This window comes from Fistularia commersonii, chromosome 1, assembly GCF_037954325.1.
Source record: "Fistularia commersonii isolate RoL2024-O1a breed Wild chromosome 1, RoL_Fcom_v1.0, whole genome shotgun sequence".
NCBI lineage: Eukaryota > Metazoa > Chordata > Actinopteri > Syngnathiformes > Fistulariidae > Fistularia > Fistularia commersonii.
The window spans coordinates 10226191-10239355 of record NC_141284.1 but is presented as its reverse complement, the minus strand read 5'-3'; the positions used below and the strand labels follow the sequence as shown (position 1 = coordinate 10239355).

General features: G+C 40.1%; 2 protein-coding genes and 1 pseudogene across 3 annotated transcripts; all 3 read left to right on the top strand.

The window, feature by feature from the left end:
• LOC147237311 (uncharacterized) overlaps window positions 1-13165 on the top strand; it is a 44895-nt pseudogene extending 31730 nt beyond the window's left edge.
• marcksl1a (MARCKS-like 1a) lies at window positions 5188-7212 on the top strand. Its single transcript, XM_086147124.1, has 2 exons — window positions 5188-5499; window positions 6437-7212. The coding sequence occupies exons 1-2, from the start codon at window positions 5428-5430 to the stop codon at window positions 6932-6934; spliced, it is 570 nt and encodes a 189-aa protein (XP_086003250.1). The 5' UTR covers window positions 5188-5427; the 3' UTR covers window positions 6935-7212.
• Window positions 9172-11797, top strand: adi1 (acireductone dioxygenase 1). 2 transcript variants are annotated; one of them, XM_086147129.1, is made up of 4 exons: window positions 9172-9331; window positions 9891-10010; window positions 10098-10245; window positions 10917-11797. In XM_086147129.1, the coding sequence occupies exons 1-4, from the start codon at window positions 9209-9211 to the stop codon at window positions 10970-10972; spliced, it is 447 nt and encodes a 148-aa protein (XP_086003255.1). In that variant the 5' UTR covers window positions 9172-9208; the 3' UTR covers window positions 10973-11797. The 2 variants fall into 2 exon arrangements, with proteins under 2 accessions (XP_086003255.1, XP_086003245.1); XM_086147119.1 differs by having other exon boundaries at window positions 9173-9331; window positions 10098-10277.

Genomic DNA, 13165 nt, shown 5'->3' with positions numbered 1-13165 from the left:
GATCCAAAACAGATGTCCTGTGCGTCATGTATTTGCAAGTGTATTTGCAGTCCTTAAGTCCTCTATTGTAAGTTGCTTTGGATAAAAGCGAAATGCAATGTAATGTAATGTAATGTAATGTAATGTAATGTCCAAGTCCCAAACCCGTTACTGTAACCCCACTCACTCCGTCTCAGAACTGCATTCTCATTCTCACAAAGGAAGTCACACTGTCTCATTAACCAATTGCCTCTGTATCCCTCAGATGTTGCTAGTGCTACTGATTATCCTTTTATTCCTGTCAACAGGAGATACTGGCATACCTTTTTTTGTGTAAATCTGCCTGGATCGTGTATTGGTTGCTGAGGAGGAGTGAATGTATGAGAAATTAACAGGCTGTGACAATTCTTTTGTTAAACGGACTACACTTATTAATGACATAAAATGCTTGTGGTGTCCACGCCCTTGTGGTTCTACTACTCTCTCTTTCCCTTTTTAAATCAATCAATTCCAACTCAATCACCTATAATCATTGTCAGAAAATAGCAAGACGGTTATGAGTTCACCATAGCTAGAAAGTAGAATGCAAATACAAATTGTCCAGGTTGCTCAACCTGTCATAGATCAGCCCTCTCTTAATCAGCATTTATATCTCATGCCCACATCTGAGCAAACTATTCCTCAAGAATGGGATCTGAATAAAACGTGCAAAACACATTTCCAAGAGTTTTTGAATTTTTGGATGGAAGGTTTATGAATAGAGTGCACAAGATGAAAGTCTGTTGACAAATTGAGATTTTAGTGCTGGATTTTGTGCTTTAAAACAGATTAATGCATTGCGATTCACAAATGATCTCTTCCTTTTCAGATATAGTATTAGTATACCGCAGGGAGCAACATCACAACCTCTGTGATGTTCAGCTCATTATGTCCAGACGGACCATTTTACTGAGCATCCTATTACTCTGTTGTGCTCTCTTTGTTCTGTGAGATCGTTGTGGAGTAGAGAAATAGGGGCATGTCTGCCACCGATTATGTTAATGTTGGGTAAGGATGTTGATATGTGAGGTCTAAGTCATGAATACAAACTTGGGGGGATACACCAAGATGCTCTCTGTTACTCACTGTCAGGATGCCGTGCCCCAAACCAACGCAGTCCACCAGGTGAGGCACAGCACGGCTGGCAGGTCATACTTAACACCAAAGCCTCCGCAAACTTCCTTGCTCCGCAGCGACCTCCCCCCTCTTCTGTGCCCATCCCCCACTCGATCCTTAAATCTGCATTACAAATGAAGATAGCTCAGGAGGAGGCTGGGGGAAGGGGTTTGGGGAGCTCTGTTTGAGGAGAAGAAATGACAGAAGCAAGAGTGATGATCTAAGCAAATTGTCCAGAGGGAATATTGGGAGTTTGTTTCACGTGTCTTTCTTTCTCTTCTATTTGTATTTATCACTTTTTTTTCTTGGTCTTTGTCTCTTTGGCTTTCTGCACATCTGTTTCAGATCATGCTCCATATATATATATATATATATATGTATAGATGCCAGTGGTGGGCCGTGCGTTTCACACGGAGGCCTTCAGTCGTGCTCCATTTATCAATCAGCCCGTAAATAATTGTTTTATGGCGATGAAAACTAGCTTATCATGCAGAAATGCAGCATAAAGAGCCGTGATATCGCAGAGGCAAGTCGTTTAGCCATATACACACTGTTGCTGAAGAAACAAACCCGGAGTGCACAAGCCACCTTCTACTGCAACTCCAACTGCGACACACATGAACAAGCAACAATAATATCCTTATAAAATTGCAATATTATTTTGGAAAATAGAAACATTTTACTTACCAAAAATTCAGATTATTTCTTACTCTCAAAAAGAGTTCAATTACTCTGTTGCATAGACTATCCGTGCACTTCAGCTCCATCAAGAAGTCCTTTTATATCACCATCAAAGTTAATGTGACAAGTTGAGTCTGCCCTGTCATATTTCTGTCTTTGACAATAAATCTGCAACCACATCTGCAACCATAGCAACCACATCTGCAACCACATCTTCTTTCTGCCGTCATGGGTTGACAAATTATCTATTATATTGACAGGGCTTTATTTGTGCGCTAGCTCTGGATAGCACACTCTCTGACGATCCAATCAAAGGGCAGGTGACACGCTGGCGTTACTGTAGCCTTCTTGAAGGCCTTGGTGTCGCAACTTGAAATCTGATTGGTTGAAGAAAAAGTTTCATCGATACTTATTTTTTGCTGGAACGCCTGTGAATCTGATTCTGCAGGCCTCCAAGGCAGATTTCTTTGACTTTGACCCTGCCAGGCAACAAAAAATGGCTGAAATGTAATTGGTTAAATTCTTTAATATGGAAAAATGAATGTGTGGGACCAGCACAGCCAGGGAAAAGGCTATGAAAGGAAACGGACAAACCATTTGGAATTATTTAATGGATTCATGGATAAAATATAATTAAAATCAGTCTGATTCAGATATTTCTTAGGCCAGAAGAGAAGGAGTTGCAGGCCCTGATGGCCCACCACTGATATAAAAACACTCACACATACACACACACACGACCACACACACACACACACACACACACACACACACACACACACACACACACACACACACACACACGACCACACACACACACACACACAAACACACACTGCCTCACATGCTTTTTCTGTCTTATTTTGACAGTGCTTCCTGGACTTTTTCATTCCTCTCTCTCTCACCTGTCTGACATGTATTTCGCCCTATGCTGCTGTCTCACTGGCTGGGCTAGTGGGTAATGGAGGATAAATGAGAGACTGGACACACATTACAGTAGGTCATACACAAAGCAGATGATTTGATTATTAAAATGAAAATATAGCCTGATTTGGAGAAGGAAAAGTAAAAGTAAAAAGGAAAAAAATCTGCTGTGGTGAAGGCAGTTGTTCACCTCAGTAAATTTTCTTGTCAGAATCAGAAATAAACAAACAAGGGCTGGTGTGGTAAAAAAAACAACTATGCTATACCTTTAAATTATAGATGTGGGTGGCACAGTGGTTAGTGCTTCAGCCTCACAACACAAAGGTGTTGTGAGGGTGTATCCCCTCAAGTTTGTATGTCTGTGTGGGTTTCTTCCAGTTCTGTCTTACAGTCCAGGTTAATTGGAGAAAATTGCCCTGAGTGAGTGAGTGAAATCTATCTGTATATGTGGCCTTGCGACTGACTGGCGACCAGTCCAGGGTATACCAGGTATATCTCACCTGATGACAGCTGGGAGAGGCTCCAGCATCCCCTTACAACCCTGAGTGCAGCATAACTGGCAGATGATGGATGGATTTTTGTTAGACATCAAATTTTATCTGGTCTACTAATATTGTCTAATTTGATTTCATTGGATCAAGTGAGAAGGCATTTCAACAATTCATTGTTAATAAATATTTACATTTTTCAAATCACAGTCAATTACATAACTTTGGGAGAACTCAGTTGTCAACATGCAAACAAACAAACAAGTAACACTGACCCTAACATGGAAGTGGCATATGGTAACACATGCACAAAAATTGGGAATATGTGGAGACAATCAAGATAAATCTGACAAAAAATTGGTTTACACCCTACAATTTGAAACGATTTTGAAAAGACTTGTGTAAAACTATCATCTCACACCAGCTCACAACTAAAGACTAGTTTTTAGAGTTTTAAGGGCATGTGAGGGCATGAAAACAGCCTCCTACAGAAACAGGGCCATTGACTGGCTTAGACGTTTAAAATAACTAAAACCAAAAAAGAAATCATCTCTTCTCTGCTCTTGTTCTATAACCCTTATTGATTTAAAAAAATTAATGTATTGTCAGTTTAGTAGAAGAGAGAAGGAATTCCATATCTATGTTCACAATTTGCATGAATGAGATTAGATTTACTTGAATGAGCCCATGCATGGGAAATTGTTTAAATGTAGTGCGGGAAGCTGAGGTATGGGTGGAAAAAGAAACAAAACTGTTCTAAATATTGGGCTCTTTCTTGACTCAGTAGGAAAAAAAATATGGTCTGGTGGTGGTCTGTAGCAGGTTTAAACCCATATCGGTGTAATCCACATCAAGAAATTTTGGCTAAGATTTTACATTGTTTACTTTGTGACATGTGCATGCCTCATATACCATTGTTGTGACATGTTAGTGTATACATGTAGACTGGGAGTGTTTTATCTCTTTGATTTAGGGGAATGTCAGCATAAGATGCATATAAAGAACAGAGAACCTTCATAAGAGTAAAGCATAAATTAATTAAGTCATGTAAAGATGAAATGCAGATTGAGTGTTGGTGAGTCAGCCTTATCATTACGGCCAGTCTTAGTTCCTTTCCTTGAAGATGCTTCACCTCTCATCCGAGAGGCCTCTTCAGCCCATAAGATCGAGTGATCATGAACTAAAGAAGGCTCTCAGATGAGAGGTGAAGTGTCCTAAAGGAAAGAAAGTCCAGTTGCAACAATATAATTTGACAATGACTGACGATGATTTGGATGAACTGGATGAGCACCTGAACAAGTGTCATTTAACTTAGTAAATTACTATCTTATTTGATTTAGCTCTGAAAGATTACTGTACTGTACTTAACTTTACATAATACTTGTCCCTTTTCTCTTTGATGCAAAACACTGTTGTTATCACAGGTTGTATATTTCCGTGAGCTGTATGAATTCCCAAAAGTTAAGTTGATTTTCACAGAATAAGGGCAGCTCAAAGCTATTTCGTGAGCACCATTCTTTTTTGAAAAATATTTTGCCTCTGAAACTTATTTTTCAAACTTTTCCATCTTTCAAAATGTCCAACCCCAACCAAAGTCCTTGCGGTTGGTAGCCATATGATGTTGGATACATTGGAGGTAAGTTGGTATGCTACTGTCAGTACCTGAAATTATGTGTAATACCTGATATATTCTAAACTTTAAACTATTATTGTCAGTCTTACTTTCAGGGAGTAAAAATTCTCTTTTGAGTAACAGCCCAATGTACGGCTTTGTCATGTTCCTCATGCTTATGAATTTTCAAAATGTCCAAAATCTTTAGCACTTCAGTCTGTTGCATTGACAGAACATAAAGAGGGCCATCTCCTGGCTGCCGATTGGATATAAACCTGACTGTCACGCCCAGGGGAGGAGACTGTCGAGTTTCAGGCGCGGTAGAGATGTTCACAGTTGTAACCGTAACAACAGTTAATTTGAGTTTAGCTGCTTGGGGACTAGTTGCGGCTGAAGAGAGAACTCTTTGTTTCCAGACCTAACTGAAAGGGAAGGGGGTTTCATTGGGATTTTTACCTCGTTGGTGTGATCTTATTGATTCCAGTGTTGGAATTTTAATAAAAAAACGCAGTTTTTCCCTTTTTAAGTTTTATTTATTTGTTTTTGTTTGTTTGTTTTGTTTGTTCCAAACATCTCTAAAGGGGGAAAATGGGAGTCCACATGTCCAAGGGAGGAGTAGCTGCCACAGCAGAACCCACTGCTGCCAAAGCCAACGGCCAGGTGAGTCAAACAGACCAGACAAGCTTAACATCAGGAGCCACATGGGATCCAACGCCCACTGCCGGCATAGGTGCGAGGCTCAGGATGACAACAAATCTTTTTCTCAAAGCAGACTTCACTAAGAGCATGTTTGTTCAAATTATGCTCCCGTTTAGATGTAAAATGGGAAATTCGGATGGCAAAATGTTGGTTTAGACAGTGTTTTCTTTAATGATCAGATTGCGATCTGATGTGGGCTGTATATTATCTGATGACCAACAAAAGGTGCAGGGACAAGCGGCGCATAGGATGCAAATGTGCTCTGCTGGAGGCAGATTTTTCAAAGTCACGACGATGGCTCGTAAAGGCGCCCTTCCTCATCCCAAAGTTAGGAGGAAATGCTATGTATGAACATGATTATTGGACTGTCGAATGTGTTTAAAGTTCGTTAGAATAGACACCCATTCTGAGGATGGATTGTGCGATACTTTTTTATCAAATAATCCAAAGATATTGATCAGCTTTGCTCTTTTGAAATCTTTACGCTTGAAACACATCACCAAACCCCGCTTTACTGCAGAGATGAGACTGGTATGATGATATAAAGGGCAGTTATAGATATAACCTGCAGCCCTTAGTTGAAACCTGTTTCTCGGGGATTCCTTTGTTCGACAACATGTTGACATTCCTATGAGGCACTACTGCCCCCCTGTGTCGGGTCAGTCGTACAACTGGCCATTCTTTGCGAAACACTATGAAACACTGCCAGTAAGAAGCAGCTCTAGAGTCTAACTTACCTGGGATGTCTGGTCGGATAGCTGGGATACTGCTGATTTGTCTTATGAGCCATTACAAACACATTTCAAATAATGCACACTGGTCCATGCATTAGGCAACTGATTTTCATTTAACTGAAACTGCAATTGCTAAATGTGGTAATGAAGGCTCTATTTTACAGGAGAATGGCCATGTCAAAACCAATGGTGATGTATTAGCCAAGCCTGATGAAGGAATGGGAACTGCCGATAGAAATGGAACACTCCAAAACGTAAATGAGGGTGAGACTAATGCTGGAGATGCCATCGTGCTCACTCCTGCAGCTGATGAAACTGCAAAAATAGAGGGTGAGGTCAAGGATGGCAGGAAGAAGTTCTCACTGAAAAACTCCTTTAAGTTTAAGGGCATTTCACTTAAGAGGAGTAAGAAGAGTAGTGAGGAGAGTAAGGAGGCGGCCACCTCCCCTACGACTGAGGAAAAACCAGAGGAATACAGCCATGCAGCCAAGGAAACCAAAGAGGAGACATCGGCCACAGAGGCAAAAGAAGGCCAGACCACTACTCCTGAGAGAGAGGCCGAGGCAGCAGAGGCCACAGTGGCTGCTCCTGTTGAGGAAATTGTAGCCCCTGCAGAGGACAAAGCATCTACAGCTTCCGAGGAAGATGACAAGGCAGAGTGATTTCACTGATTTTTGAACTGATTTTCCAAGGATTAAAGTATACCTGTATGTATGTATATATGTGCATACATACATATATATATATATATATATATATATATGTGTGAGACTTGTGCCACATTCATAAAGTTACAAATAAAACTAAAGAAGACAAGAATGTATAATTGTATAACCTTTATTGATTCAACCACTAGTGCACTGCCTTTCTTTTAGTTCTTCAGGACAGAATCAGGCCCTCGCTTGATGAGTCAGTTTGTGCCCCCCCACTCCCCGGTACACACGGTGACGTACATGTGGAAAATTCAATGGCATGGATATGGACTGAATCAGGAATACTGACTAATTTTTCTTCAACTCATGGATAAGGACCTTTTATTAGTGGGACAGACCTATAACACTTAACTCATCGCTGTAGGACCGTTTCAGAGCCGGGCAGACCTTCTTTCACTGAATATCTGTTATCTTCTTCTTCTTCTTTCGGCTTTTCCCTTCAGGGGTCGCCACAGCGAGTCAACTTTTTCCATCTAACCCTATTCTCTGTATCCTCCTCTCTCACACCAACTACCTTCATATCCTCTCTCACTACGTCCATAAATCTTCTCTTTGGTCTTCCTTGAGACCTTTTGCCTGGCAGCTCCAATTCCAGCATCCGTCTACCAATATATTCACTGTCCCTCCTCTGTGCATGACCGAACGATCTCAGTCTGGCTTCTCTGACCTTCTCTCCAAAACATCGAACATGTGCCGTCCCTCTGATAGACTCATTCCTGATCCTCTCCATCCTGGTCACTCCCAAAGAGAACGTCAACATCTTCATCTCTGCAACCTCTAGTTCTGCCTCCTGTCTTTTGGTCATTGTAACAGTTTCTAGTCCATACATCATCGCTGGTCTCACCACTGTCTTGTACACCTTTCCTTTTATTCTGGCTGTTATATGGAGATGTAAACTTTTTTGATGAACTTGCGAATATTTAGAATTTTGCATTCCTATGTCTTTCCTTCAAATTAAAAGTATTTTTCACATATAGTAAAGTAAAATCAAGGAGGGACAAGATCTGTCTTTGTGCATTTTGATGATTTCTGTCTAAAACCACATTTAAGCATCACTGTATTCACATTTCAGAGTTTATCATGATGGGGTTGGGTTTGTATACAAATTGGGCCATTTTTATCTACAAATTGCCACTGTAACTACCTCTTGGCCACTACATTTGGTTTCCTGTTTCGCTATAAGTCAGAAGCCTTGATGGATTTATTGTAACTTTTAATAAGGGTAAATTTTTTTTTTTTCTCCTCTGTGTTCTGGTTGTCATATCTAAAATATACTAGTAAAGTGGGAGTGAGTGAGAATAAAGATATTTTAGGTCATGCCATCCATAATCACATAACAGATTAACATGTAAAAAAAACAAAACAAAATATGTTGATGCAATCAAATATGCAGCACATTCAACAGAAGCAAAGGTGGGCCCACCAACAGCCATTTATACCTCACACACTTCCCATTGTGTAACTGAGCTTTCCTTCTCTGACATGTTGCTCAAGTCATTTGGGATTTAGCGAGCATAATCAATTATTCAGTAAAAATACTGAAAAGGTTTCACATCAGGAAAGTCACTGGAGAACAGCCTGTGAACTCAGTCTGTATTTAAAATGATTGTCATGATATATGCACTTATCTCATTGTCAGAGAAAGGGCGCTTGTAGAAATCAAATGGGAATACTTGTTCGAAAACAACACTTCCACCTTATCTTGATGTGTTCGTTATCACAATTTCTATCTGATGAATCATGTAAAACAACAAGGCCAAAGAACAGCCAAAAACACTGGGCTCTGCACAACTGCCTTTTATGGCAGTTTGCAATGACGGGTGATGGTCAATGAGGATGGAGAGGTTGAGATAAAGTTAGGAAATTTACACAAAAGAAAAAAATACCTTTTTTTTTTCCATATTTACCCTACATTAATAACAAATTGTTGTTCCTTGCTGTGACCAACTGTTGCCAGCATATTCGTTCTGAAATGTTACATCAAAAGCAAACAATGGCCAAGTAATGGGTATTCAAATTGAAACTATATTGCAATAATTCGTTTCAAAAAAACATTCAAGACCGTTGATGAAATTAAAATCGTAGTGATATAGTATCCGCATTCAACACATGAGCAGCGTTTTGAACGCTGCAGCAGCACTACGCATGACATGTTGGTCATGTGCTGGTACATAATCCTGTGGCTACGCAACCTCTCCAAAGGTTTCGGTCCGCCATACCAAAATGGTGACAGAAGCGTGGTACATAGACGATTCCGTCGAGGACCAACGGAAACCTCACAGACTGAACCCAAATCAGCCTGTTTCCTTTGAAGAATTACAGAAACTTGGAGTTTTTCATTGGAAGGTACGTAGGCATCAGCTACTACGTATACTCTTATTGGTATGTCTATACAATGTTCTTGAGTGACAGGAAAGGCGGGTTCAAAGATTCAAATACAATCCATCATTATTACTTTTATAATGTTTAGGACATATCTTGGAACAGCGATCAGCGTTTGCTTCGATAGTACCCTCACTCCATTTGTTAAACACGTACTTATATTTTTTGCCGAAGAATGCCTTGGTAGTTGAGCAACTGAAACTAGTCTTCTTCCTCTTTCGGCTTTTCCCGTCAGGGGTCGCCACAGCGAGTCAACTTTCTCCATCTAACCCTATTCTCTGTATCTTCCTCTCTCACACCAACTACCTTCATATCCTCTCTCACTACGTCCATAAATCTTTTCTTTGGTCTTCCTCGAGACCTCTTGCCTGGCAGCTCCAATTCCAGAGCAACTGATACTAGTACTAGTATTAATTTTGTGGATAAAGCGTAATTTTATCTTTCCAGTTGTACTTGAAATTGGTGTATTGTTTTTGCATACAGTTTTGTACTTTTGCACTCAGGGTTTGTGTTTTGATGGCAGCTGAATGCAGATATCTATGAAACAGACCCGGAATTGCAGCAGATCCGTAAAGACCGAGGGTACTCTTATGCCGATATCATCACAATTCACAAGCACAAACTCCCCAACTATGAAGAAAAGGTATCCTGAGGATCTAACACCTAATGTTTTATTATTGTCAGATCTTGAACCACAGGGAGTGTTTGACATCATCATTTGTCTTCTTAGTTGAAGATGTTCTTCAAAGAACATCTACACTTGGATGATGAGATTCGGTACATCCTTGATGGCAGGGCCTATTTCGACATCAGGGATAAAGACGACCGATGGATAAGAATTTCCATGGAGAAGGGTGATTTGATCACCCTTCCCGCAGGTATCTACCATCGCTTCACCCCTGATGAAACTGTAAGTTTGACAGCAACATGAGATGAAACTGACAAATGTGTTGAACAGTATGGACCCAAAAACACAAAGATTAAAACATTTAATGTGAATGTAATAACCGCAAATGCTTTGCCTGTTGCTTATTTGGCAAATGCAGACAATTAACAGTAAGGCTCCTTTAACACTTCAACTTTTGAATGCTAGCATGGATTCCATTTTGTTGTCGATGCTGAACATGGTTATTGTTAGAAAGTACAAAACTAGTTTCCATGAATTAGAACCAAATTAATATGCAAGTAAATGTTGTCATGTACTGTGTCTTTAATTTAACAACAGACATCATTCTCCTTTGTATGTTGAAATAAAAAAATGGCAGTTTTTATTTAACTGACAATTTTCCCCATTGCTGCTGCTGACTCATGAAAGGTATGATTGAATCTTTTGTTTTTAAAGTTTTTGACTCCGTGTTTGTCAATTTATCCAAGCACGACTTCCCACTCTCATCTTAAGCTGTGTTTCTAACAATTTTACCTCAGCTAATTTCCCTGTGGTACTGTATTCATATTGATATGAGTCAGTAATGCACAGTTTGAAGAATGAATTCCCTATACTTATTTTTGATAGAAGTGTTCAATGTTCTGAAGACGTTTTGATTTCCAGGACTACACCAAAGCCATGAGACTGTTTGTGGGCGAACCAGTTTGGAGTGCCTATAATCGCCCTGCGGACGATCATGATGCCCGACAGAAATACCTCATTTCGCTGCAGGAATCATGAGAGAAAGCCACAGCCTTTGCTTTGTCAACTGCTTCAAGACCTCTTGGAACACTAGTTTGAGGATTTTAAACCATGTTAAAGAACCTATTATAAGTTTGAGCTACAGTATTAACATGCAACTAACAAGAACTCGTGTGCTCTGAATGCAGTGGAGAAGGTGTGGAAAGCGCCAATGAAAATAAAGACCAAAATTCTTATAGGTTCTATGGAACCCATCCTTCTGTACGGCTCTAACTCGTGGACTCTAAATGTTATCCATTACCAGGAGAATCAACAGAACTGATAACCAAATTCTCTGAGCAGCCTACACCATTGATTAGTGTGGCCACACTGTAAGAAGTGTTCTCCACTGCACGACCAAAAGGATTGCAGACATCAAATCACATTGCCTTGCTCTTGTTGGTGCATTATACAAAACAAGGAAGTACTTTGTTGGACACCAAATGCTAGACATAGAGTAAGACGTCCCATCATCACCCTAAAGAATCTATTCCATCACATTACTGGTCTGATTTTGTTTTCCCAACATACATTTAATAAGGTTAGTTAGGACTGATATTCTTAGCCACCTTGTTAGGCCTTAAGTTAGCTATACTTCATGCATTCATGAATGCCCTTGTTCAAACAGATTCTTTAAATGCACTGACTTACCAGTACATATTTATATAAATATCAGACTGGATAATATTACATGGAGAAGTCTAAAATTTACATCGTTTGTGCATTTCCACTGTGAGAGACAGAATAAAAAAAATCAAAAATCACATTGTATGATTTTTTTTTTTTAACAATTTGTAAATTAAAGGGTCAAATAAGTATTTGATCTCATGCTTATCAGCTAGATTTCTGCCCCTCAAAGATCTGTTCCTCTGCTTTTACAGAGTCCAACAACACTGCTCATTATTCTAATTGAGTAACACCTATTTGAGGTTGTTAGCTTTCCTAAGGACACCTGTGTATCCCGCAATCTGTCAAAAAGTGTAACAGCCAACATGAGTAAAACCAAAGAGCTGTCAAAAGACTCAAGAGACAAAATTGTTGACCCTCACAAAGGTCTACAGAGCAATTGTCAAGCAGCTTGATGAAAAAAACTGATGGAGCTACTGTCAGAAAATGGAAGAGCCTAATGATGACTGTCAATGTCTCAGACTGGGGCACCACTGAAGATCTCTTCTCGTGGGGTATGGAAGCTAAGAAAGGTGAAGAACATGGGAGGAGCTGGTCAATGATCTGAAGAGAGCTGGGACCACCGATTCAAAGGCTACTATCAATAATACACTGAGACATAAAGGTTTAAAATCCTGCATCGCATGGAAGGTTCACTTGCTTAAGGCAGCCCATGTTATAGCTTGTCTGAAGTTTGCTAGGGACCATCTGGATGGTCCAGAGGAGTCATGGGAGAAAGTTTTGTGGTCAGATGAGACCAAAATAGAACTTTTTGGTCTTAACTCCATTGGCCTTGCGTGGAGGAAGAAGAAGGATGAGTATCATCCCAATAATACCACACCAACAGTGAAGCATGGGGTTGGAAGCATCATACTTTGGGAGTGTTTTTCAGCACAGGGGCCAGGACAACTGCACTATTTAGAGGAGTGGATGAACGGGGCCATGTAAAGCGAGATGATAAGAAGAAGAATAAGAACAACTTTACTTATCCCGAAGGAAATTGTTGTGCCAGAGTTTCAAGTAAAACATTAACGCTCATAAATAATAGTAGGAAGGAGGGAGAATAAGAAATACAAATAAATCCATAAAGTGTCAAAGTCAAGGCTATAAAGTGTTTTAAGGTCTTAAAAAGTACAAAGATTTGAATATTCCTGTTAGAGAGTGATCCTAATTCGTGCTGGTCTAAGTTGAAGCCTGTAAAGAGGAGACCGAGGTTATCACAAGAAATAACACAGACAAGTGACTATTCTTTTGAGCTCTGCAGAGGGGGAGACTCAGCGCGCTCTTTGGAGGCAAGATCCAGAGAATCCCACTGAGTTCCTCCTTGCTCGGCCTTTTATTGTGTGAATGTGTATTGGTGTTGTTGACAAGATCATATACAGGGAGAGGGTAATTCCTGTTTACATTCAGGGGGGTAGGTTCCTTATCAGGGGGTAGGTTCCCATTTGCTTTGCAGTCATTTGGCA